This window comes from Aspergillus campestris (assembly GCF_002847485.1).
Source record: "Aspergillus campestris IBT 28561 chromosome Unknown P168scaffold_18, whole genome shotgun sequence".
In the NCBI taxonomy this organism is placed as follows: Eukaryota; Fungi; Ascomycota; class Eurotiomycetes; order Eurotiales; family Aspergillaceae; genus Aspergillus; species Aspergillus campestris.
In genome coordinates this window covers 55,542-76,829 of record NW_020194353.1, presented here as the reverse complement: position 1 = coordinate 76,829, position 21,288 = coordinate 55,542, and the positions used below count along the sequence as shown (strand labels likewise).

Here is a 21,288-nt window from a genome sequence, read left to right as displayed (position 1 = left end):
CTTTACCCGCAAGTATCACGATTCAGCGAATCTGACAGCGGGCTGCAGATTCCAGTGTGTCCTACATGTTTCCAAATAGCAGCGCGTCTGCCCCGACAATGCGAGTAACGTCGCAGTCGGTGGTGCCGCGCGACATCACCGACGAGTTCACAGAAGCTGCTTCAAGTACGACCCGATCCCTGGACATTGAGCTTCACGCAGATTTTCTTGGAAGGTTCTAACGAGACTGTTCTATCATGCAGAGCTGTCTACTGGGCAACTGGTCAAAGATGAATACTTTACGCTGTTCGAGGCGGTTGGTGCCTTGGAGGTAAGCCGCGACCTGGGCCTGCCCTTTATATCATAATACAGAGAGCTGATATGGAAGTTTGAATGCAGATCATGGACTCCAAGATGGACAGCGGGTTCCTCGGACCTGACGAAAACCATGCGCAAGCCTTAGAGGACGACTACGACATTACGCGGGAGCTGGCTCCGGAGGAGGTAGTGGGCATCATGGACGGACTCCTTTGCCATGAGGTGAGCGAAGACTTCCTAGAAGATGGCGCCGAAGATGGCATAGAACATGAACTGACAGTGGACACCTTTGTGATAGATGGCATGGCATATGGGCCACCCACTCTCCCAGACCCTCTTCACGTCTCTATACCTCGACAGATTGTTGTGGCCTGTGCCAGAAACGCTCGAGGAGGCCCGATTCACTCGTGGAAGCGCAGATGGCGCAAATGAGGAACCAACATTGGTGAATCTCGTACTACGAGCGTATTGTATGGCTCTTGTGAAGTGCTGTGATTACGTCCACACTCGAGTGGCTACCGAGTATTACTATGAGGTGGGCTGATGTTATTTGAATATGTGATGACACCCCGACTAACATCAAGCAGGAGGAGGACTTTGTCACTCAACTCTACAATCGCAATCTCCTATCCCCGTTCGACCTAGATCCGTTCCTCGATTTGCTGGACCGTGCGGCTGCGTGGATTGAGGAGCAACAAGATGGGATCAACGAAGAAGTGAAAGCAGCGATCAAACTCCGGATTGATTTTCGACGTGACTTGCTTCTAGGATTATACCAGGATATTGATGTCATCCAAAATCGGTCAAGCGATAATTTTCGGGCCTGTCTGTCGCGATTATCTGACTTGGCTCAATCGGCATCCATCGGAAAGCCGGTCCCGGAATCCTTCAGTTGGAAGGTCCAAAGAAGGCTAGCAAGCACGGTTCCTCCTCGGCCAATGGTGAACATAAGCCAAGATGATGCGCTGGCGCATTTGAAACGGCTCTGTCAAGATGGGATCGATCTTCAGGGGATCCTTGACTACCGAGGACCCCACAATGTCAAGGTACGGTGATGCTGTCGATTCCTGATATACTGTGTCCATGTTGACGAAATATAGGTCGCCGTCTGGACTATGCTGTCTCGAAAGCCCCAGCCATCGGTCTACATCCGGTCTCTCCTCCAAACCCTGATTGTGAACAGTGCGATGGTCCTTGGAGTGGTCCCGGTCCGAGACTTCTTGTATGATGAGCTCGCGGAACTCGTACTGCCCACGAGTATCTTGCTCCAGGCAAACACAGATCAAACTGAGATGCCTTCCAATCCTCGCTTTCAGATTGCTCAACATATGGATGGATTTGTCAAACGATTCTCCCAGGTGCGTTGATGGTACCCTCCCCTCTTCGCCATCATCGCGATCAATAAGGATGCCATGTTAACCCACAAGTAGCCCTTTGTCGATACTTTCCGCAGTGCTTGTCTCAATCGTTGCCGAATTCGTCGAACTGTCTGCCACACTCTCGTCGACTGGGACAATCTGCAGATGGAGGTAAGTTTGGGTTTCTCCCTTTGTGAGCTGCCGGGTATCGTTGACCAGATTGTAGGCGGAAGATCTGGATGAGCAGCTTCGCACGCTGAGCGACGAGCCGCCGCTTATTCTAAGCAACGGCGACTCCACTTATTCATACCCTCTTAGCAGTTGGACCTACCACCAGAAACTGAATCAGTTCCGCCTCATCCTCCAGCTTGGGTTCGAACTGTCCATCTATTCACCTGAAGAACTGCCGGGAATGTACTGGTATTTGTCACATATCTGCTCGACGCACCTGGGGCACCTCGATCGGATCCGGACGTTCACCGTGGCTACGGCCAAGCGAAACCTGACGGCGTTGGCTGGGAAGAAACGCGACGCTGCGGAGCGGCATGCGGTGCTCCAGAAATCGCTCCGTCTTCTCGAGCGACTGAGCACGCAAATTGTCGCCGTTGACGCCTTTGCCATCTCCCTCCATGCGTTGTATGTGCTCCTGGGCCGGCACCAAATTTTGCCGACCGCCTCCTCCCCGCAGGCCTACTCGAGCGAGCGTCTACGATACGAGCTCCGCATGAAACCTTTCCTCCCCATCACGTTACCCGAACTAGTCCCGTACGACGACTACCGCCGTGAGGCCCTGCTCGAAGGAGATAGTGACGGCGCTGTTTTGGAACGGGCGACCAAGGCGATCACGGAAGCCCGCAAGGCCTGGGAGACCACCCTCGCCAACGGAGCCTTTGCGCCGACCTCGTCGGACCCAACCGCCTCCACGACCCCCGCAATCGAAGAAGACTGGAAGAAAGACGTCAAGGATACCATGCGAGCCTGTATCGGGACCAGCCTCGCGATCGAAAGCCTGAAGAAGGGACTCGCGATGCGCAACACCAGCAAAGGCTCGAGTCCCGACAGCCCGACCGTGGATCTTCGGGTCGACATCCCGGAGGTGGGCTCCAAAGCTCGCTTCCATGACTGGTGGGCGGTGCCACAGATTTCGCAGAATACATTACGGTCGAAGACCTGAGGGTTCGTCAGTCGGTGGGGGGGTGACATGTCAATTGATGCAGCCGAGCAAGCAACGCTGGGATTCCCACCCGGTCAGTCGTCGAGACGGATGCATGGACGTATTCCGCTCCACATCATTCGTTCTCTCCGTTTTAGGTCGCATTGGAGAACCCTGCCATGGAGTACATGTACATGTAGGAATAATTAGCCTGTGGGAGTCAATCAGCGGGTTTGACCTGTCCATCAGGACGGGATACTGTATAGAACGGGTTGGGCTAATCCCTCGAGTCGAGAATGAAGACCACGAAATACTGCGTAAGAATAGAAATACATAAACATCCCTGGATTCTATATCTTCAAACAACTTCCTAATAGGTAAATCAACTCCACACGAGTCAACAACCCTTTCGGAAACTTGCTGGTTCCCACCGCCGTGGCTTGGCCGGACCAGTCACTGTCAGGAATCCACCTTAGTAACTTCCGAGCTTTCACACTTTACTTCCTCCAACAGACGCGGTTAAGATCGACCCGTGCCTTGTTATTGTCGGTCCAACCTATCTGAAATCCTACCCAAGTAGACCTCGAATCCCACGATCCCTTCCTCGTCTTCATTCTTGGAATTAAAAGAGGAGTCTGTTGTGGTGTTGGATTGTTGCTGATTGAACCCAAACGGGTCTCTCCGTCAATGGATGAATCATCAACATCATCATCACCATCCTCATCATCCCTCCAATGTGTGTGATCCATCAAGGGTTCCAAGTCTCGCCTATCATCTCCAATCCAATGGGGAGGGCCAAACTGACCGACCGACCGACCGACCTGCTTGTCGCCCACCCCTCACTCCTCGCGCATCTTTCCTCCTCTCGTCCAACTAGACAATACTAAACTTGTCTCGGTGACGAAATCTTGATTCTGGCCATGGACTTTGCTGACGCCTTGCGCCAACGACCCTAGATTCCAATCGCTCGCTCTGTTCCCACCTAGTGAACCTTCCCCGACGTGATATGATATTATACCCTTGAGCTTATTCGTATCTTGATTTGGATGCTTCTTTTATGATTTCACCTGATCTTGATTTTTTATATTCCCGCCCCTCTTTTATTTTCTACCTTTCTATTCTATTGTCGTCGTGTCTATGCCAATCAGGCACCGTCTCTTGGTTGCACCGAACTAGTGTTTTGCAACCCTCTCCACCTCCATCCTCTCGCGTCTGTCTGTTCCTCGTCGCCGATAGCGGGGTGGCAGGTTGAGCGCGTCCCGCGACAAGACGTCGGGAATGCCTGTCTATCCGGTCCGGCGCAGGCCGCGCGAGTGTAAAACTTGTTTGCCCTGTCGAGCGAGCAAGGTCCGATGCGATCGCAATGTGCCCTGTAGCAACTGCGTCAAGCGCAACTTCAGCTGCACCTACGGCCGTCCGTCACTCTCCCACGCCTCGAAACCGCCGCTCCTGTCGGATCCCTTTGCGACCGCGACCGCGACCGCGACCACCTCCGCGGGCCCGTCCCCACAATTCCCGCCGCCGTCCTCCTTCACACCCGCCGGTGGCGATGGCGGCCGCTACAGTTTTGCTTCCACCTCCGTGGGGGACTATGGCGGCCCGGATCCGGACCCTCACGCGTCGTCGGATATGGTATCTCTGTCGCAGATGGAATGGGATGAGGTCAATGCGAAGATGCAGGCCATGGAGCAGATCGTGACCAGTCTGCACTCGCTGTTCCAGAACCATTCGGAGCGGAGACCGACCGATCCTCGTTCGGTAACGTTGGCCAGCGATGACGGCATGTCGTCCAGCGGAGCATACGATTCCAGCAGGCTGGAAACCGGCGAGGTCCACATTGGCTCCCGATCGGCCCTGTTAGACATCCTGGGCAAGACCAAGGGCTCCCAGGAAGCGGCCCAAGGGTTGCCCACGGGTGAACTCCTTGCGGAGCTAGCGATGGGGAACGAGTCTGCCGCATACCCATTCGTGGACCTCTGGTCGTCGGACCCATTTACATTCAATATCGCCGGCGTATGCGATGTGCTCCCGGACGATATACAGTGTCGAAGGTTAGTGCCCAGAAATACCCATCCGTCTCGCTCTTTTTTTTTTTCTTTTTGTTTACTAACTGGGTTCCGGTTGCAGGTTTTTCGACTTCTACAAAGATATTGGGGCGGTGTTATACCCTGTCCTCCCGAACGTGCGGAGAGTGGAAGATGAAATGAACCGCTTGTTACAAAACCGGGCCAACGCGGGTGGTGTTTACAAACCCGATAGTAGTGGTCTCATGAAGCCATTTGGCATGAGCCTTCCTTTCCTCAGTCTGCTCTTTGCCGTCTTGGCGTCGGGCTGTCAATTGTCCGACCTATCGGGAAGCGAGCGGCGGCTGACGTCGTGGGTTTATGGTTCGTGAGCTTTCCGGGAGTGGCTGCTTGTTCCCATGGCGCTGACCACGTGCAGTGTCTTGCTCATACCAGTGTCTGCGGATGGTCAATTATGTGTCTCATCCGACCGTGGACGTGATTCAAATTCTGCTTATCATCAGCAATGTGTTATCGTACAACATGAATGCGGGGGCATCGTATACCTTGCTTGGTGAGTAGCCTTTTCCCTGTCTTATGGATCACCACTCATGGATGTTTAAACAGGGATGACGGAGCGAATGTGTATGGTGCTTGGTCTCCATGTGGAGTCCCCCGGGTTCTCTATCGGAGCCAAGGCAGCGCGGCGGAGAGTGTGGTAAGTGATGGATTGGCTGCTCTGCAAGGTATCCCATGTTAATAGTAAGTAGGTGGGCAATGGCGTTTCAGAATAGCCACTTCTCCCTGGCGTATGACCGGCCGTCCATCACGATGATCAATCAGCCGGAGATCCCGTACGACCCGAAGTCCATGCCCGGCCACCGATCGTATTTCGAGACTCTCTGCCGAGTCATTTCCGTCGCCCTGGAGATGCTGCGAGGATTGCTGTTCCACCACCACACCCACCTCCGATACCACGAAATCCGGGAGTACAAGCAACAGATCGAGCGCATCACCACGGAGGCAGCTCCGCATCTGCGACAGCGGGAGAACTGCCGCACACTGGCCGATCACATCGAGCGGACGGAGCTGCAGCTGCACTCGTCGTATTACATTTCCCTCATGTGTCGCGTCTCCCTGGACCCGGACGCCCCGCTGGACGACCAGCGACGCGCAATCATCCGGGGGGACTGCCTGACGAATTTGATGCGAACGATCGAAGCCTTCATCGAACTGCACTCGATCAACACGCATTGCTCGCGAAGCTGGATCAGCCTACAGCGGACCATCGCCTCAGCCTTTCTGCTCGTCGCGCACAACAACGCCGCCGTGCACCCACAAACCTGGGATCTCATCCAACGGCTGGAGAACGTACTAGCCGATCACGTCCACGCCAACGGCGAGGAGTCCGAGAACAGCCAGACCGACTCAGCCAAGCACCTCGCATCGTCCCTGCGGGCGCTCCGGGAAGTCAGCGCGGCGTTCCGCGCCCGCGAAAAGGGCATGTCGGCCCCGGAGACCGCGCAAGTGACCCCCAACTATCCGACGGCTTTCGATATGATCTCCCCGGCGTCTGTGCCGCCCGAGGCGACCGAATCTCTGTATACGGGGGCTGGGTATCCCGTTTACATGGACGATAGCCACATAGAAGGGATTCTCAATCGGGTTTCGGACGTAATGCTGTTTCCCAGTATGAACATGGGAAATGTTTGACGAGTTGGATTTCTGCGATTTGCGATTCTGTCGAGGTAGTTTCGAGCCGCTGTCCCTCCAGCGCTCACTCTTGATCCTCTTGATTCACGAGTGAACTACGGGACGCTCCCCGTAACTGGTATCACCATGGCGGGTGCCTTGGGGGTCCAGGTCCACCGAATTATGGCAGATTTATTTCCCCATATCAATTAGAGGGAACCAAGGGGGAACGGCGACGAAATGAGTCATTCTGATAGATGCACCTCCCACAGTCCCAAAAGAGAAGAGGACGTGTCTGTGTCAGAAGAGAGACTAAGGAGGGGTATATGTAGCCGCGTGGCAAGAGGACGTCTGATTTTTCCATCGCCTCGATGGTTGGCCATTCTCTTCAGCTGAGGTTGATCGTGCATGACGGACACCCGAGCAAGCGCCGCTTCGGCCGAGTGGGGTTTGGGGTCTCACCCCTTTACGACTACCACTAATTACGGTCTGACATTCTTGCCAAGCGAACAATTGACCAACACCCGAGATATGCTGCCTTCGGATACAACGTCTATCGACCAAACACCCCACACGACACAAAGCTTGTCCTCTCTTCGAGAATACGACACGGCTGAGACATCCATGGTCGGCTACCCAGAATATCGCCCCATCCCACACGATAGACTCCATATTACGCAGCGTGATTTCAACCGCTGCACTAACGGCTAACGACACTTGGCGGTGGGCCCATCGGGGTGGGGTGGCATCTCGGATCCGAAGTGCATATCTTCTCCTTGTATGATGTTAGCATTGTTGGGGAAGTGAAGTAAGGAGGTCGAAAGTCTGACAGACAGGGGTTGTCTGCCTCGGACTTTCAAGGGGGATTGGAATGGTTGTCTACAATTATACAATTATATATACTACAATGGGAAGAAGATGTTACGAAGGAAAGGGCCAGTAATTAGCTGTATCTTGTATATGAACCATGAGTCCATAGTAGCACCATAAGTCCGATTCATGCAATAGCCATAGATTCCAACCCTAAGTCCGATAAGCCGACTACATATGTACTATCCCCACTGCACCAAATGCTATTTAGCATTTGGGAGGGCTTGACCCAAGTGTCATCCCCGCATATGCGGAGTACTACCCAGCCCGTCGTCCATCAAGCAATAGCCGTCTCTGGAGAATGCAGACCCTCCCCCGAAACACACAAAGTCTTCACCTTGGGCGACTTCACCATGAACTACTCCCATCAGCACAGAGCCACACACCAGTGAAAAGAAAGGAAAGAAAAGAAGAGAAAAAAGAAAACTTACCGAGATATTATACGGCTCCGCATCCCCATCCTCAAACACATAAGTGCGCTTCAAAACAGCCTCAAACCCAATCTTCTCATAAAGCGGCCTCCCCTCATCAGTAGCCTGCAAATAAAGCATAAGTCCCAACCCCGCCGTCTCCTCCAGAAACCTCTTCAACAGCGCACTCCCAATCCCCCGTCGCTGATACTCCGGATGCGTATGCAGAAACTGCAACTCCACCCTCTTCTTGAACCGCACCACCTCCCCCCCCTCCCCACCAACAACCCCAATAACCTCGCGGCGCCCCTCATTCATAGCGGTATAAACACCGCGAAAGGGATCCTCGCAGAGCTCCGGAATGCGGGGCTGCATGCGCGCCTCGACCGTCTCCTTGAGCGTCTGCGTGACGGGCTCGTCCTCGACGTGCACGCCCCACCCGGCTGCACCTACGATGTGCCCTGTTGCGTCGTCGACGGCTTTGAAGGCTTGGTTTGGGGGGCGGTCTTTGAAGAAGTCCAGCTGTCGCTCGAGGAGCTGGGCGTGGGACTCGTCTGAGTAGGGGTAGGGGTTGTAGAAGTGGCGGTTGGATTTGGAGAAGGCCTGCTGGGCCATGGTGAAGGTTTCGGGGATGTCTTCTAGCGTGAGGGGGTGGATTGTGTAGGTCATTTTGTTGGTTGGTTGATTGATGATTGATTGGTTGGCTGCTTAATTGCTTGATTTTGCTTGAATGCTCATGATTACCATGTGGGATAAGTGGGCCTTGTGGTTCTTATATAGGTTGTTCGTATAGATAGATTGACTCATTACAGATAGATTGACTCATCTATTGGGGAATCTCATGGAACATAGATTAATACGAGATGATTATGGTTACCTGGTAGGTAGATGTATTTTCGCTAAGCTACTCCTAGTACAGATAGCCTTGATAATCCTGGAGTTGTGACTGGTTTATATTAGGCTGACTATAGGCCGGGATCATATCTAGTCGCACTATAAGATGTTATCAGATTACTCACAGCGCCAAATGCGTCATGATATCTTTTGTAGTTGACTGATAAATCTGATCAACACTACGTATCCTCCACTGTATCTATAATCAACTGAGTATCTTCTCATTCTTTGATTCGATCAAGAGATGTAGACTCCGGCCCGGTACCGGCTTCCATCGCGGAACCGGCATGTCTATAAAAACCAAGTCTACATGAGGGTTATACGAGCTTCTCCAATATCCACCTCTCACTGTACAGCCATATCTAATATCTCTTCTCTTCTCTCAATACCTCCAATCTACAAAGCAACATTTCTCTCTACAAAAAGAACCACCAAAATGCCCCCCACAGCAATCCTCGTCCTCGACATCCAAAACACCACAATCTCCATCCTAGGCGGCCCCAAAAGATGGCCCCCTACCTAACCCACCTCTCCACAACCCTAGCCCAAGCCCGCCTCAACCTCACCACCCGCATCATCCACATCCGCACGGGCTTCCGCGCCGGCTATCCAGACCTGCACCCGCGCAACCCGTCCTTCGCGCGCGTCGTCCCAAAAGCCACCTACACCGAGCACGACCCGGAGTCTCAATTCCACCCGCTCGTGGAGCCGCAGACCGGCGACCTGGTCGTCACCAAGCGGCGCGTGTCCGCCTTTACGGGGACGGATCTGGAACTGCTGCTGCGGTCGCTGGGGACGGAGCAGGTTGTGGTCGTGGGGCTGATTACCAGTGGGGCGGTGCTGTCGACGGTGCGGCAGGCGGCGGATTTGGATTTTGGGGTTACGGTGCTGAGGGATCTTTGTATGGATCGGGAGGAGGATGTGCATGAGGTGCTTATGGAGAAGGTGTTTAGTAGGCAGGCGAGGGTGGTGGATTCGGGGGTTTGGTTGGAGGGGTTGTGAGCTTCTTTTTTTTTTTTTTTTTTTTCTTGCTTTGATCTTGTTTTCTTTTTTGTTTCTTTTGTGATTGCTTTGTGGTTTTTTTTTATCGTGGGTTTTTCATGTTTCGTTGTTGAGGGTTGCTGCGGCGCCGAGCTACGAGGTCAGCGCGATACATGGTAAGCCCTAATCCATGCATCGACTGTCCTGTCCTGTTGAGAGTACACGTTATCTGCGGTTCAAAGCCTAGCCAAAAGGATCAGATTGCTTAACGCCAATTGAACAGTCTATCTGCATAAAGAAAGAAAGAAAAGAATGCTACTCCCGATTCCAAAACAACTCATGCACACCAAACGTAATAACACCCTGCTGCGGCGCTGTCCAATACATATTGTCATACTTGTCATCTCCCCACTCACCCGTACCAAAATTCTCCACAAGCATATTCAGAAACCAGTCATCGCCATTCTTCCGATGACCCTCCTTGAGCACGTGGCGCACAAGCGCCTTCCGCTTGATCGCCACATTGTCACACCTGTTGACATAATGCTCTGTCCAAAACGGATGGTTCTTCTCCCTGAGAGCCTCCTCAATCTCATCGAACCAGAGCATGCACATCTGCACGATGAGCAGGTAGTTCATACCGCACACGGGCCGGAGCTCCCCGTGAGTCTCCTCTAAGAAGTCCTTGAACGCGACGTCCAGCATTCCTAGGGGGTCCAGCGGTGCGGTGTGCTTAATGTCTGATGGAGGGTGGCGAGGGTCGTCGAATAGTCCCTTGGAGAGTTCTCGCGATGCCTCGCATTGCTGGCGGCACTGCTCCACGTATCTTGTCATGGAGAGCATCGCCTTCTCGGGGAGGCCCTCGGCGCGAGCACGTTTCACGAAATCGGTGTTGAGCATGACTTCTTCGCCTGTCTTCCGGGGCACGATGTGGCGGGTCTGGCCGAGGCGCAGAATGGCTAGGTGCGAGTCGAGCGGGAGGTTGGCGTCGTGGATGGCCTCTGGGTTCCACTGCGCCTGCTGGTAGACGTCTAGCATGCAGCGGGTGTTGAAGTGGATGTTGAGGCTGGGATCTGCCAGGTATCTCCCGACGTTCCATCGCTTGCGGATTTCGCTCATCTTCTTGTTGATTGTGCGCGTCTCGTGGAAACTGATGCAGCGGCCGACGATCTCGTGGAAGCATTGCTCAAAGTTCGTGCTGGGGATCTCTGCGTTCGGGAAAAATGATTGGACGAATGCTTTCTGTAGGTGGATGAGGTTTGGGACGGGTTTGGCTAGCCGGCCGGTCTTCAATAGCATGTTGTGTATGTGGATAACGCCGATGACTTCCGGCATGCATTCCAAGAGGTTGATCCCGGCGTTGTAGGACTGCTGCAGGGCCTCGACTAGACCGGCGCCGCAGAGATAGGGCGAGTATACCATGAACTCGCCGGCTTCTTGCTTTGGTTCCCCGTCGGCGACAAAGAGGGACGGCGCGGCGCGGCCAGACTCGGGTAGATTGTACGTAGCACAGAGGCACTGCCCGATGGAAATGTTTGCACACACTACCCTTTCGAACGCTCCGAGGTTGCGATAGTGGCTGTGCACACCGTGGGCAGTAGGCTCCACTTCCGTAATGGTTTCCCAGAACCGCCCCAAACATTTCTCGTGCCACGCTTCCAGGTAGGCCAGCTGCCGGGTCGGATTGTAGCCGTTAGGATGCGGCCACATGATGTGGCCTTTGTACCCGTGGATCATCCAACCCAGGGAGGCAGTCAAGGAGTCGAGAACACATTGAAGCTCGAAGACTTGGTGCACCGTAATCTTGGGCTTGACGTCGCTGCCAGGCTTCATCATCGCGAGGCTCGTGATTCCGCTAATGAACTCGTGCATTCCCCACAGTGTGCTGTATGCTTGGTTTTTCTCGAGCCCCTCGAATGACCAGTCGATCTCGGATGCAGCTTTATCCTTTTCTTTGGCCAAGACGTATGCCGTGTACCCAGAGGCGAAGACAGTGACGACCTCGTAGAGCCACTTGATGGCGTAGATCCGACGCCACTGAATGCGCTCTTCTTTGGAGGCCTTTCGCAGGTCTAACATTTTGTCCCAGCTGTGAATAAGCTTCATCATGTTCTTCGTCGGTTTGCACGTGCGATTCTTCTGAAAGTCTTCGATGAACTCCAGTAGCACCTCGTAGGTGTACACGAGGTACTGCTCTTTGACATCGATATCGACTTCGGCGGCAGTGTCTGACCCCTCGAGGGACTTGAGCTTCATTTGGCGCAAATTCTCCTGGGTTGCATCGAGGTTCCCATGGGTAAGAGCTTGCAGCACGTCCGCGAACGAGCCCCGGTTGGGGAAATTAGCAAAGACATGGGCTTCACTTCGGCGAATGGTCGCGATGGCAACTCTGGCGAGGCCGCCTGTTACCCCGATGCTTAGTTTGCCGTACGCCGTTTCTCCCCATCTACATTGCATATAGTCGCGAATCTGGGTCCACTCCAGCAAGAGCGAGTGGGCCGCCATGCCGTAGTTCACGTCATGCTTGTCGTCTTCGATGATGCAGCAATCTTCCATTCTAAACTTGTTCCGGGAGGCGGGGTCCTTACCTTTTCCTTTCTTCCTTCTCGTGGATTTTCTGCCTCGCTTAGAACTGCTATTGACCTTAGCCCTGCTAGGAGGGGCGTCGCTGTGCTCTGCTCCAGACATGTCGGGGTCGGAAGGGGCGTCTTCGCCGTCTAAATGGAGGACGGAGAACTTGTTAGTCAGGATAGCCAATCTTAGGTCGTTGAGCTCCACCTCAGAGGGTTCCTTCTCCGTACGCTGACCAAGGCAGGCGGGACCTCCCAGGATTTCGAAAGCCGCCCGGATGCCGACAATCCAAGCCTTGTGGGACTCGTTGCCGTGCCTGGTGTCGGCAGTGTCAGCGCCAAAATGGACATAGTGCTGGTGGGTCTCCTCCCTGAGACGGAGTGTCTGCGAGAAGAGTGTGTAGATAAAGGGGGGGATAGTCCTTTTGTGCTCCGCGATTGCGGTGCACATCGCCCGCAGGATGGGCAAGCTTACCTGGCCTGTGAGATTCTCGGTCACGGACTTGCTGGAGAGCTGTCTTGCCAGGATGTTGAAGTTGTCGATGATCCAGTAGAGCAGCATACGCTCTTTGGTCTTGTATTCGACGTACCTGTTTCTGAACTCCATGTTAGTGGGTGGTTTGGATGAAAAGGGGTCCGTACGTATGGTTTGATGGATGAATGTAAGTGATGTGGTGGTGTGAACTGGTGTGAATCTATGTCGATAAGTCCAATGCGGTCACCAGGGCGGGGGTCCTGGGCCTTTTTATGCCAGTCTCGCGTGCTGGACTGACCTAGTAGACCGGACTCCAGTCCATGTCTCATGGGATGTGGTACGCTGGTGCTGTTTGATAGTGGTTGTCTTGCATCAATGGAATTCAAGGACTTCAAACAACATAGGGTTTTGTCGTCCTTTGTCCTCTCCTTGTCGGAGGGGAATTCGTCCTATCAGGAGAGACATCCTGTTTGGATGACGCCGTATGGACGATTGTCTCATGCCAGACAAAGAGACATGAAGTCGGTCACTTCTTTGATCCATTCACAAACAAAGTGTCTATCGCGTTCGAAATACCGACAAAGGTGAGGATTGTCTAGGGCTCCGCAACACAGGATTTAGATCCAATCAGCCTCATTGGCAGGTTTCGCATGAGCTGGATGGATATTCAGGAGTAAAACGTTAGCAAATAATGGGATTGTTAAGGCGTACCTCGCGTCAGCTGTAGCGATCCGCCATTCGTTTTCCAAGAATTGGCTGTTGTAATTAGTCCAAACCAATGCGCCGTTTCTGCAACCCAGTCAGACCCATGTCTAGTGTGAGAAAGAAGGAATTAGCTGCATGGATAGGACGTGGACCAGAGAAGAGGGGAAAGACACGGTATTACATAAAGACAGGTCCATGTCAGTCTCCTCACTTTGTTCATTAGACTCTCTACAAATTCCAAAAAAGAAATCCAGACATGCCGCAAGAACACCGTCTCGATGCCTTGGTCGTGGGAGCCGGTTTTACCGGCATCTACGCCCTCCACGTCCTCCTCAGCCAAGGCTTCAATGTCAAAGCGATCGACAAGGCTCCCGAAGTGGGCGGCACCTGGTGGTGGAACAGATATCCCGGAGCCATGAGCGACACATGGAGTCATGTGTACCGGTATTCGTTCGACAAAGAGCTGCTCGAGACGTATCCGTGGCCACGCTGGTATGTGACCCAGCGGGAGGTGCTCGAATACCTGCGGCACGTCGTGGACCGGCACAATCTGCGCAAGCACCTGCAGCTGGCCACGGAGATGAAGGCCGCCCGATGGGACGACCAGGCCAAACTGTGGCACGTAACATGCAGCACGGGCGATGTCTTCGTCGTGCGATACCTCCTGACCGGAATGGGCCTGCTCAACCAACCCCTCATCCCCGACATTCCCGGAATCGAGAGCTTCCGCGGAAAGATCGCACACACCGCGTCCTGGGACCCGACCGTCTCCGTCGATAACAAGCGCGTCGGCGTCGTCGGTGTGGGCTCATCGGGCGTGCAATTCGTGACGGCAGTCGCCCCGCGCGTCAAATCCCTGCACGTCTTCATCCGCCGGGCGCAGTACAGCATCCCCAGCGGCAATCGGCTCGTGGGGGACGACGAGCGCCGCGCCATCAACGCACGGTACCGTCAGATCTGGGCGGAGGCGCGGGCGTCCTCCGTGGCCATGGGGTTCCCCGAGCCCAGCCGGCAGCTGATGGACCTGTCGCCGGCCGACCGTGAAGAGCTACTAGAGAACCTATACCAGAGCGGCAGCGGACTGCGGTTTATGCTGGGCGGGTTCGTCGACGTGCTGGTAGACCGCACGGCCAATGAGGAAGTATGTCATTTCCTGCGGAAGAAGATCGCAGGGATCGTGCAAGACCCGGCGAAGCGGGCGATGCTCACGCCGACGGAGTCCTACTCTCGACGGCCGCTCTGCGACGACGGCTACTACGAGCGGTTCAACCAGGACAACGTCTTCGCCGTGGAGGCGATGAAGAACCCCATCACGGCGATCGTGCCGGAGGGGATCCGCATGGCGGACGGGACGGTCCACGAGCTGGACGTCATTGTTCTCGCGACGGGGTTTGTTTCCTTCACGGGTAGTTATTCCAGTGTCGCGCTCACTGGACGCCATGGCCCGACTAGCCTGCACGACCTGTGGGAAAACCACGGAGCATCCACGTACCTGGGTATGTCTGTCGCGGGCTTCCCGAACCTCCTCACGCTGAACGGGCCCACCACCGCGTTTGCAAATATACCCCCCCTTGCGGAGACAAACGTCGACTTTGCTGTGGGGCTGATGAAGCGGGCGGAGAGTCTGTCTGCGCAGCGTGGCTACCCATGTGAGATCGAGGCCACTGCGGAGGCAGCGAAGAAGTGGGCGGAGCTGTGCGAGGCGATGGCGGAGGGGAGTATCTTCCGTGACGCGCCTTCGTGGCTATTTCGACAAAATATCCCGGGCAAAAAGTCCATGACGCAGATGTATGTGGGGGGGTTGGGGAGGCTCCGTGGGGTGTTGGCGGATGTGAAAAGTAGAGGATACGAGGGGTTCAAGGAGCCTGTCGGGCAAACGAAGGCGCATTTGTAGATTACTCTGAGTGTAATAGAGTGTCGGAATATAGATGAAAGATCCAAGGTTGGTGTTCTACTTTGATTGTTCTCGATTAAAGCAGATCAACCTGAAGATTCACAGAATACAACCTTCTAGATAAGACGACAATTCACGAAGTCCCAAATAGGAATCCCCAGTCCCGGGTGTATTAAGATTGATTCACTGATAGAACTAGAATAGAGAAGAATCAATTGTTGAAGATTCTTCAGATACTTTTTGAACTATCAGAGACCTTCGTTCCTTCCCCGTCTGGCTGCACTCACAGAGCAACTTCAACCTCGACAACGAGTTGACCCCAAACAGATATCAGACAAGTCAAGCCCTCCCAAAGAGCTGTTCAGCATTTTGCATTTTGTTGTAGTGGCTGTTACTAGACAACATACAACAACAATAACGGCAACAGCAACAGCAACAACAAGAAGAGAAAGAAGAAGAAAAGAAAAGAAGAGAAAGAATGCCAACCAAGCATCAAAGCTGCTCATCCAGCCATTTGGGCTCCCTACATCAGTAAGTAAGCTTGCCTATCCATCCACAGATACATACACGTCTCTCTATGAAGGAAGCTAACTCATCAAAGCTAGGGAAATACAAACCCCAAACCAGCCCTGGGGCCTTTGTTAGTGGAACTCCTCTTAAAGATCATACAATATCTTGACCTGGGCATGCAAATCGCCCAGGCATTGGCCAGCAAGCGCCTCTACTCCGCGTCGGCTAAACTCAAGATCAACGCGCTGGCCGGGCAAAGCGTCTATTCGGACGACAGGGACCTCTACAAGGAGGACGAGGATCTACATTGAGGACGAGGGCCCCTTCCAGGACTACAACCGAGAGCAGATCGCCACCATGATCCGCCAAATCCAGCAGTGCGCGAGGTGGCGCTTCTGTAAAGTGTGCATGATGCTGCAGTTAAAGTGCATAGTGTACTGGAAAACCAAACTGGGAGCTGTGGATGGCTTCGAGCAGGTAGAACAGTGTGGGTGGTCTTGGGAAATGGACGAGGTCTGTCTTGAATACAAATCTGAAACAAGACAATGGAGCTGATAAGTGTGAGACATGAATACTGTTTTGCTTCATAAACGTTTAGTTGCAATATAAGATAGTGCATCCAAGGGTACCCACAGAGCGCAGAAGTGTCTAGATTTCTTTTATACCCGAGTGGTATTCTTTGCGTCATTTAATAACAAGAGTTAAAAAGCACTAAAGACTTAATGACGTTTTCCCTCTTTTGACTATATATCAACCCTGTCTACCACTATAATAAGGATCTTTAATTCTACTTGGCGTATCTATAAGATGTTTCCTTTTGACCGGTGAGGTGCTGTCTCGTTTCAACTCACTATTCAGCCTGGTTCGTGGATATACCTGGGGTTGGTTTGATCGTGCCGGCTATTCTGTTTCATCTACCCAGCACCCATGAAATTACAGGGGCTCCCAGAGGAGGAGAAATGAAGATCACCGTCTCGATGCAGAATCAGGCTATACAAACCTTGAAACATGGAATTCTTCCGATTCTGGAGGAACGGAGAATCCCTGATTGGCGCGTTCCCCCTCATCCATCTCTAACCCTAATCCGTCCGTGAGGAATAGCCTAATTTAGCCAAGGTCCTGTCGCGACCGAGGGCGATATAAAACAGACGACGTCCCTCTGAAGTTGTCTTACGATCACGATCACTTCCAAAGATCTACCGGACAAAATGATCTTCACCATCCTTCTTCTCCCCTTCCTCTACACCCTGGCCCTGGCCGGGGTGGCCCACCAAGCCCGCCAGGCTCCCGTCGCCCCGGGATCCCTGCAGCAGGTCACCGACTTTGGCGACAACCCCAGCAACGTCGGCATGTTCGTCTACGTGCCGAACAATCTCGCTGCCAGCCCGGGGATTGTCGTCGCCATCCACTACTGTACGTATTTTTCCCACCTAAGCGCGACTACTGAAGCTAAGAGAGAATAAAGGCAGCGGCACCGCCGAGGCATACTTCACGGGCTCCCCCTACGCCACCCTCGCCGAGACCCACGGTTTCATCGTCATCTACCCCGAGAGTCCCTACGAGGGCACCTGCTGGGACGTCAGCTCGTCGTCGACGCTGACGGCCAACGGCGGCGGCAACAGCAACTCCATTGCGAACATGGTTGCCTGGACGACTGAAAACTACAAGGCGGATACTAAGAAGGTGTTTGTAACGGGAACGAGCTCGGGGGCAATGATGACGGTATTTCCCACTCTTCTTTTCCTTCTTCTTCTTCTTCCTCTCTCTTTCCAATGCGAAACATTCCAATGTAAGACCATACTGACACAAAGGAAAAAGAACGTAATGGCCGCAACCTACCCCTCCCTCTTCACCGCCGCGACAGTCTACTCCGGTGTCCCAGCCGGCTGCTTCGTCTCGGAAGCCGACATCCCCGCCGCATGGAACAGCACCTGCGCGCAAGGGCAGTCGGTCACGACGCCCGAGCACTGGGCAGCTATCGCGGAGGCGATGGCCGAGCCGGGCTACAGCGGGAGCCGGCCGCGGATGCAGATCTACCACGGTGGCGTGGACGAGACGCTGCTGCCGCCCAACTACAACGAGACGTGCAAGCAGTGGTCGGGTGTGTTCGGGTATAACTTTGACGAGCCGGCGAGTGTGGATGTGGGTGCGGATGAGACGACGACTGTTTATGGGGATGAGGTGGTGGGGATCTTTGCGCCGGGGGTGGGACACTCGGTTGAGGTTAGAGGGGATGCGGATATGCAGTGGTTTGGGTTTGTCTAGGGTTTTAAGTGGTTTATAAGTGGTTGAGGGTGATATTGGTGGGGGAGAGGATGTTTGTATATAGTAGGTTGTATGTATGGATGCTGTCTTGGGCTTGGTCTCATCTACGTTTACAGTCGATTTACTCCGTAGATCATGTAGTGGTATCCAGAATGTATATCATGTAAAACAGTTCATTCCTAATCAGACCGTTAAGTTCATAATTAAACCTTGCCTATCTCCATCTCATCAATCATAAATAGAAGTATACCATACTTCACGATCATCATCCTCTTAACACGACCCCCAAATCAAAGAAAAAAAGAAACTACACCTTCACCTCCTTCTCCAACCCACCCTTACTAGCATCCTCCACCTCCACACTCCCCCCCTCAACGGGCTTCTCCAACCCGTCCTCCAAAGCAGTCGCCTTAGCCGTAATCTCATCCTGCGCGCCCAACACAACAGTCTCAAACCGTCTCCCGCGCTTCTCAGGCCCAAACGCCGTCGTCACCATAATTCCGGTGGCAATGATAGCCGTCGCAACTCCCATCGTGGGACCATACGCCGGGGCAGGCTCGCCTGTAACGCCCTTCACCCACGTCGACTCGGCAATGGCGTTGACGATCTGCGCCGAGGGGGACGAGATCATGTTGCCGACTTGGTAGGTGATTCCTTTATCACAGTTAGCAATAATTCATACACTTCATCTCGACTCCATGCCACGCATAAAAACCGCGAAGGAAGGAGGGAGAGGACAAGAAGGAAGACCAACCAGGAAAAGACGACCGAAACGCCGGCGGCGACAACTCATTCAAATGAATAGGAATAACGCCCCAAGCACCCTGCACGAAAAACTGCAGAAAGAACCCACTCGCGCTGAGCGAGCGCTCCCCCTGCGGGAGGATCCACGCGGGGATCAAACAGGCCGACAGGAAAGCCGACACGATGATCGCGCGCCGCCGGCCGAAAAACTGCGACAGGTAGCCGATGATGGTGCCGCCGACGCAGGCGCCTGTCTTCATCAGGATGGAGGCGCGCGAGGCACCGGCGTTCTCGAGGCCTTTCTGCGTGCGCATGAATGTTGTGTAGGAGTCTTGGGAGGTGTGGGAGTAGTAGTTGAACTGTTTCTTGTCAGTATCTCTTTTTGTTCTTTTTCTTTTTGGGGAGTTTTGTTTGGCATACCCATGTCATGAGAATAACGCAGTAAATGCACATCTTCCACTCCTGCGCCAGGATGGCCTTCGTTTCGCGCCAGAAGGAAGCTGCGTCGGTGGCCTGGTGACCTGATCTCTTGGCGTCGATGAACTGTTGCGATTCGGGGAAGAAGATGCGGATGACACCCACGCCGATGGAGAGGCCGGCTGTCTATTGTTAGTGACTGACTGCTGGTGTAGTTGAAGGAAAAGTACGCACCGGCAATCCAGAAGACCGTCTTCCACGTTTCCACGGCCCCGCCAACTCCGAGGTTGGCACATGCTGCGAGGACGTATCCGAGGGAGTAGCCCTGCTGGAGGATACCCGACATGAGACCTCTTGCGTTGACACTGTCCAAGTCAGTGTCTATACCTCCAGGTAATAGAGAAGGAGAAGAAGGAAAGAAGAAAAGAGGGAAAACATACGGACAATGCTCCAACGCCATAGCAATAGCATTCCCATAAACACCACCCATAAACAGCCCAAACAGACTCCTCACAGCCAAAAACTGCGAAAACGTCTGACTGTAGATCGTCGCAATCTGCAACACCCCCAGAACAAGCATATTGATCACCATCGGCCACTTCCTGCCAAAGCGGTCACCCGCGAGCCCAAAAGCCGCAGCCCCCACACTCCGCAGCAGCAGCGTCAGCGTGATCGCAGTGGAGATATCCGTCTTGGACCGATCATAGTAATCAGCCAGCTTGACAGTCTGGATAGAGAGGGCGTGGAAATCGAAGGCGTCGGCGGTCCAGGCGCAGAAGCCCACGATGAAGAAGATCCAGTCGCGCAGGGAGAGCTGCCACAGCAGGCTGATGGGGTTCTGGATGGGATCGGGGGAGACCCATTCTGCGCGGGTCTCACCGTGGGCGTTTACGACTGAGACGCGCTGTTTCCAGCGGAAGAGGTCGCCCCAGGATTGTTTGGCTGTGGCGAGGATGCCGGTTGGGATGGGGTCTGCTGGTTCATTCATTTTTTTTTCTTCCTCTTTCCTTCTGCTTCTTTTTTTTCTATTTTCTTGTCTCAAGGCTCGGTCAAACTAGGGATGAGAAAAAAAAAAAAAAGAAGAAAGAAAGAGAAAGACACATGCAGGGGGATACATGCGCTATTTTATACCTATCAGACCTGTCCTACATCCTCCTACAAATACCACCCCAGCCAACGGAAAAGCACAAAAAGAAAAGCAAGAAAAGAAAAGCATTAGAAAAAAAGAATAAGCTCCCCCACGGGGACACAAGTCATGGTCTTCCCCGCGGCTCACAGCTCCCAATCTGGCGAAGCCAAGATGCTGCCAAGGGGCTGGGCGTGCTGGGCGGCGTCGGCACTGGATTTATTTGTTGGGGGGTCCAGATGATTGAATCGTCGGTGATATGTGATACATGGAGGTTATAATGACTTAAAGACAAGGTATCTCAATAAAAAAGTAGAGTTTATCGAGTCAATATATGTATCTATATAGATACTAGATAGATAGGTAGGTAGATGAAGATGAAGATATCAAACAATTAGGGCTAACCTCATCCCGACTCTCCCCGCAATATTAACCATCGGCAACAGAATCCTTCACCATCTTCCTCCTAACCAACAAGCATATATTATACCTTCTATAGTCGCTAACTTTATACTAACCTATACTAATTCATGCTAACCCTATACTAACCTCATTCCAACCAAGTCAACAGACCCCAACCCACACCCATTCCTCCGCCGACAAGATACCCAAAACACAAGCGTCACGCCGATCTTACCTACTTTTCCCTCCTTCTCCGCGTTTTATCTAATATTTTCTCCTCATATAGTATACAGCATAGTATATCATTATACTACCCTTTAAGAAGACAAAGACAACCCCCACGCACAAGTCCCGATGTGGGGAAATACTAGACAGCCGTGGTCTAGACAGACTGACTCGGACTGCCCGATGACTCCCTGCACACCTAGTACGTACTATACTAGGTCGGTATCACCCCACGCCACCCCACCCTGGTTGTCATTTTTCGCGTGGCGTTGTGGTCAGAGCTCGGCTTGTTTGCCA

At 53.3% G+C, this 21,288-nt stretch overlaps 8 protein-coding genes across 8 annotated transcripts; 5 read left to right on the top strand and 3 right to left on the bottom strand.

The window, feature by feature from the left end:
- Window positions 1-98: 98 nt before the first annotated feature.
- Window positions 99-2,829, top strand: P168DRAFT_276984 (N-alpha-acetyltransferase 35, NatC auxiliary subunit; the record flags this gene model as incomplete). Its single annotated transcript, XM_024835593.1, has 8 exons — window positions 99-165; window positions 243-310; window positions 379-519; window positions 596-832; window positions 885-1,343; window positions 1,398-1,655; window positions 1,728-1,826; window positions 1,882-2,829. 8 exons carry the CDS (start codon window positions 99-101, stop codon window positions 2,827-2,829), a joined length of 2,277 nt encoding a protein of 758 aa, XP_024688465.1.
- A 1,257-nt stretch (window positions 2,830-4,086) lies between these two features.
- On the top strand, window positions 4,087-6,524 carry P168DRAFT_276981 (cellobiose response regulator; the record flags this gene model as incomplete). Its single annotated transcript, XM_024835592.1, has 5 exons — window positions 4,087-4,859; window positions 4,936-5,195; window positions 5,251-5,385; window positions 5,439-5,529; window positions 5,582-6,524. The coding sequence occupies 5 exons, from the start codon at window positions 4,087-4,089 to the stop codon at window positions 6,522-6,524; spliced, it is 2,202 nt and encodes a 733-aa protein (XP_024688464.1).
- A 932-nt stretch (window positions 6,525-7,456) lies between these two features.
- On the bottom strand, window positions 7,457-8,635 carry P168DRAFT_261159 (GNAT family N-acetyltransferase). Its single transcript, XM_024834692.1, has 2 exons — window positions 7,805-8,635; window positions 7,457-7,731 (listed from the first exon to the last, which is right to left on the bottom strand). The coding sequence occupies exons 1-2, from the start codon at window positions 8,450-8,452 to the stop codon at window positions 7,651-7,653; spliced, it is 729 nt and encodes a 242-aa protein (XP_024688463.1). The 5' UTR covers window positions 8,453-8,635; the 3' UTR covers window positions 7,457-7,650.
- Window positions 8,636-9,184: 549 nt separating this feature from the next.
- P168DRAFT_245233 (cysteine hydrolase family protein) lies at window positions 9,185-9,679 on the top strand (the record flags this gene model as incomplete). Its single annotated transcript, XM_024833958.1, has 1 exon — window positions 9,185-9,679. The coding sequence occupies one exon, from the start codon at window positions 9,185-9,187 to the stop codon at window positions 9,677-9,679; it is 495 nt and encodes a 164-aa protein (XP_024688462.1).
- Window positions 9,680-9,922: 243 nt separating this feature from the next.
- Window positions 9,923-12,835, bottom strand: P168DRAFT_307923 (uncharacterized protein; the record flags this gene model as incomplete). Its single annotated transcript, XM_024839149.1, has 3 exons — window positions 9,923-10,032; window positions 10,075-12,613; window positions 12,704-12,835. 3 exons carry the CDS (start codon window positions 12,833-12,835, stop codon window positions 9,974-9,976), a joined length of 2,730 nt encoding a protein of 909 aa, XP_024688461.1. The 3' UTR covers window positions 9,923-9,973.
- Window positions 12,836-13,664: 829 nt separating this feature from the next.
- Window positions 13,665-15,302, top strand: P168DRAFT_337741 (flavin-containing monooxygenase; the record flags this gene model as incomplete). The annotated part of the gene is made up of 1 exon (XM_024841750.1): window positions 13,665-15,302. The coding sequence occupies one exon, from the start codon at window positions 13,665-13,667 to the stop codon at window positions 15,300-15,302; it is 1,638 nt and encodes a 545-aa protein (XP_024688460.1).
- Window positions 15,303-17,020: 1,718 nt separating this feature from the next.
- P168DRAFT_307922 (acetyl xylan esterase) lies at window positions 17,021-18,077 on the top strand (the record flags this gene model as incomplete). Its single annotated transcript, XM_024839148.1, has 3 exons — window positions 17,021-17,225; window positions 17,278-17,534; window positions 17,631-18,077. The coding sequence occupies 3 exons, from the start codon at window positions 17,021-17,023 to the stop codon at window positions 18,075-18,077; spliced, it is 909 nt and encodes a 302-aa protein (XP_024688459.1).
- A 166-nt stretch (window positions 18,078-18,243) lies between these two features.
- On the bottom strand, window positions 18,244-20,287 carry P168DRAFT_330829 (carboxylic acid transport protein). The gene is made up of 5 exons (XM_024841632.1): window positions 19,679-20,287; window positions 19,473-19,603; window positions 19,242-19,420; window positions 18,832-19,180; window positions 18,244-18,731 (listed from the first exon to the last, which is right to left on the bottom strand). Exons 1-5 carry the CDS (start codon window positions 20,224-20,226, stop codon window positions 18,385-18,387), a joined length of 1,554 nt encoding a protein of 517 aa, XP_024688458.1. The 5' UTR covers window positions 20,227-20,287; the 3' UTR covers window positions 18,244-18,384.
- Window positions 20,288-21,288: the final 1,001 nt, after the last annotated feature.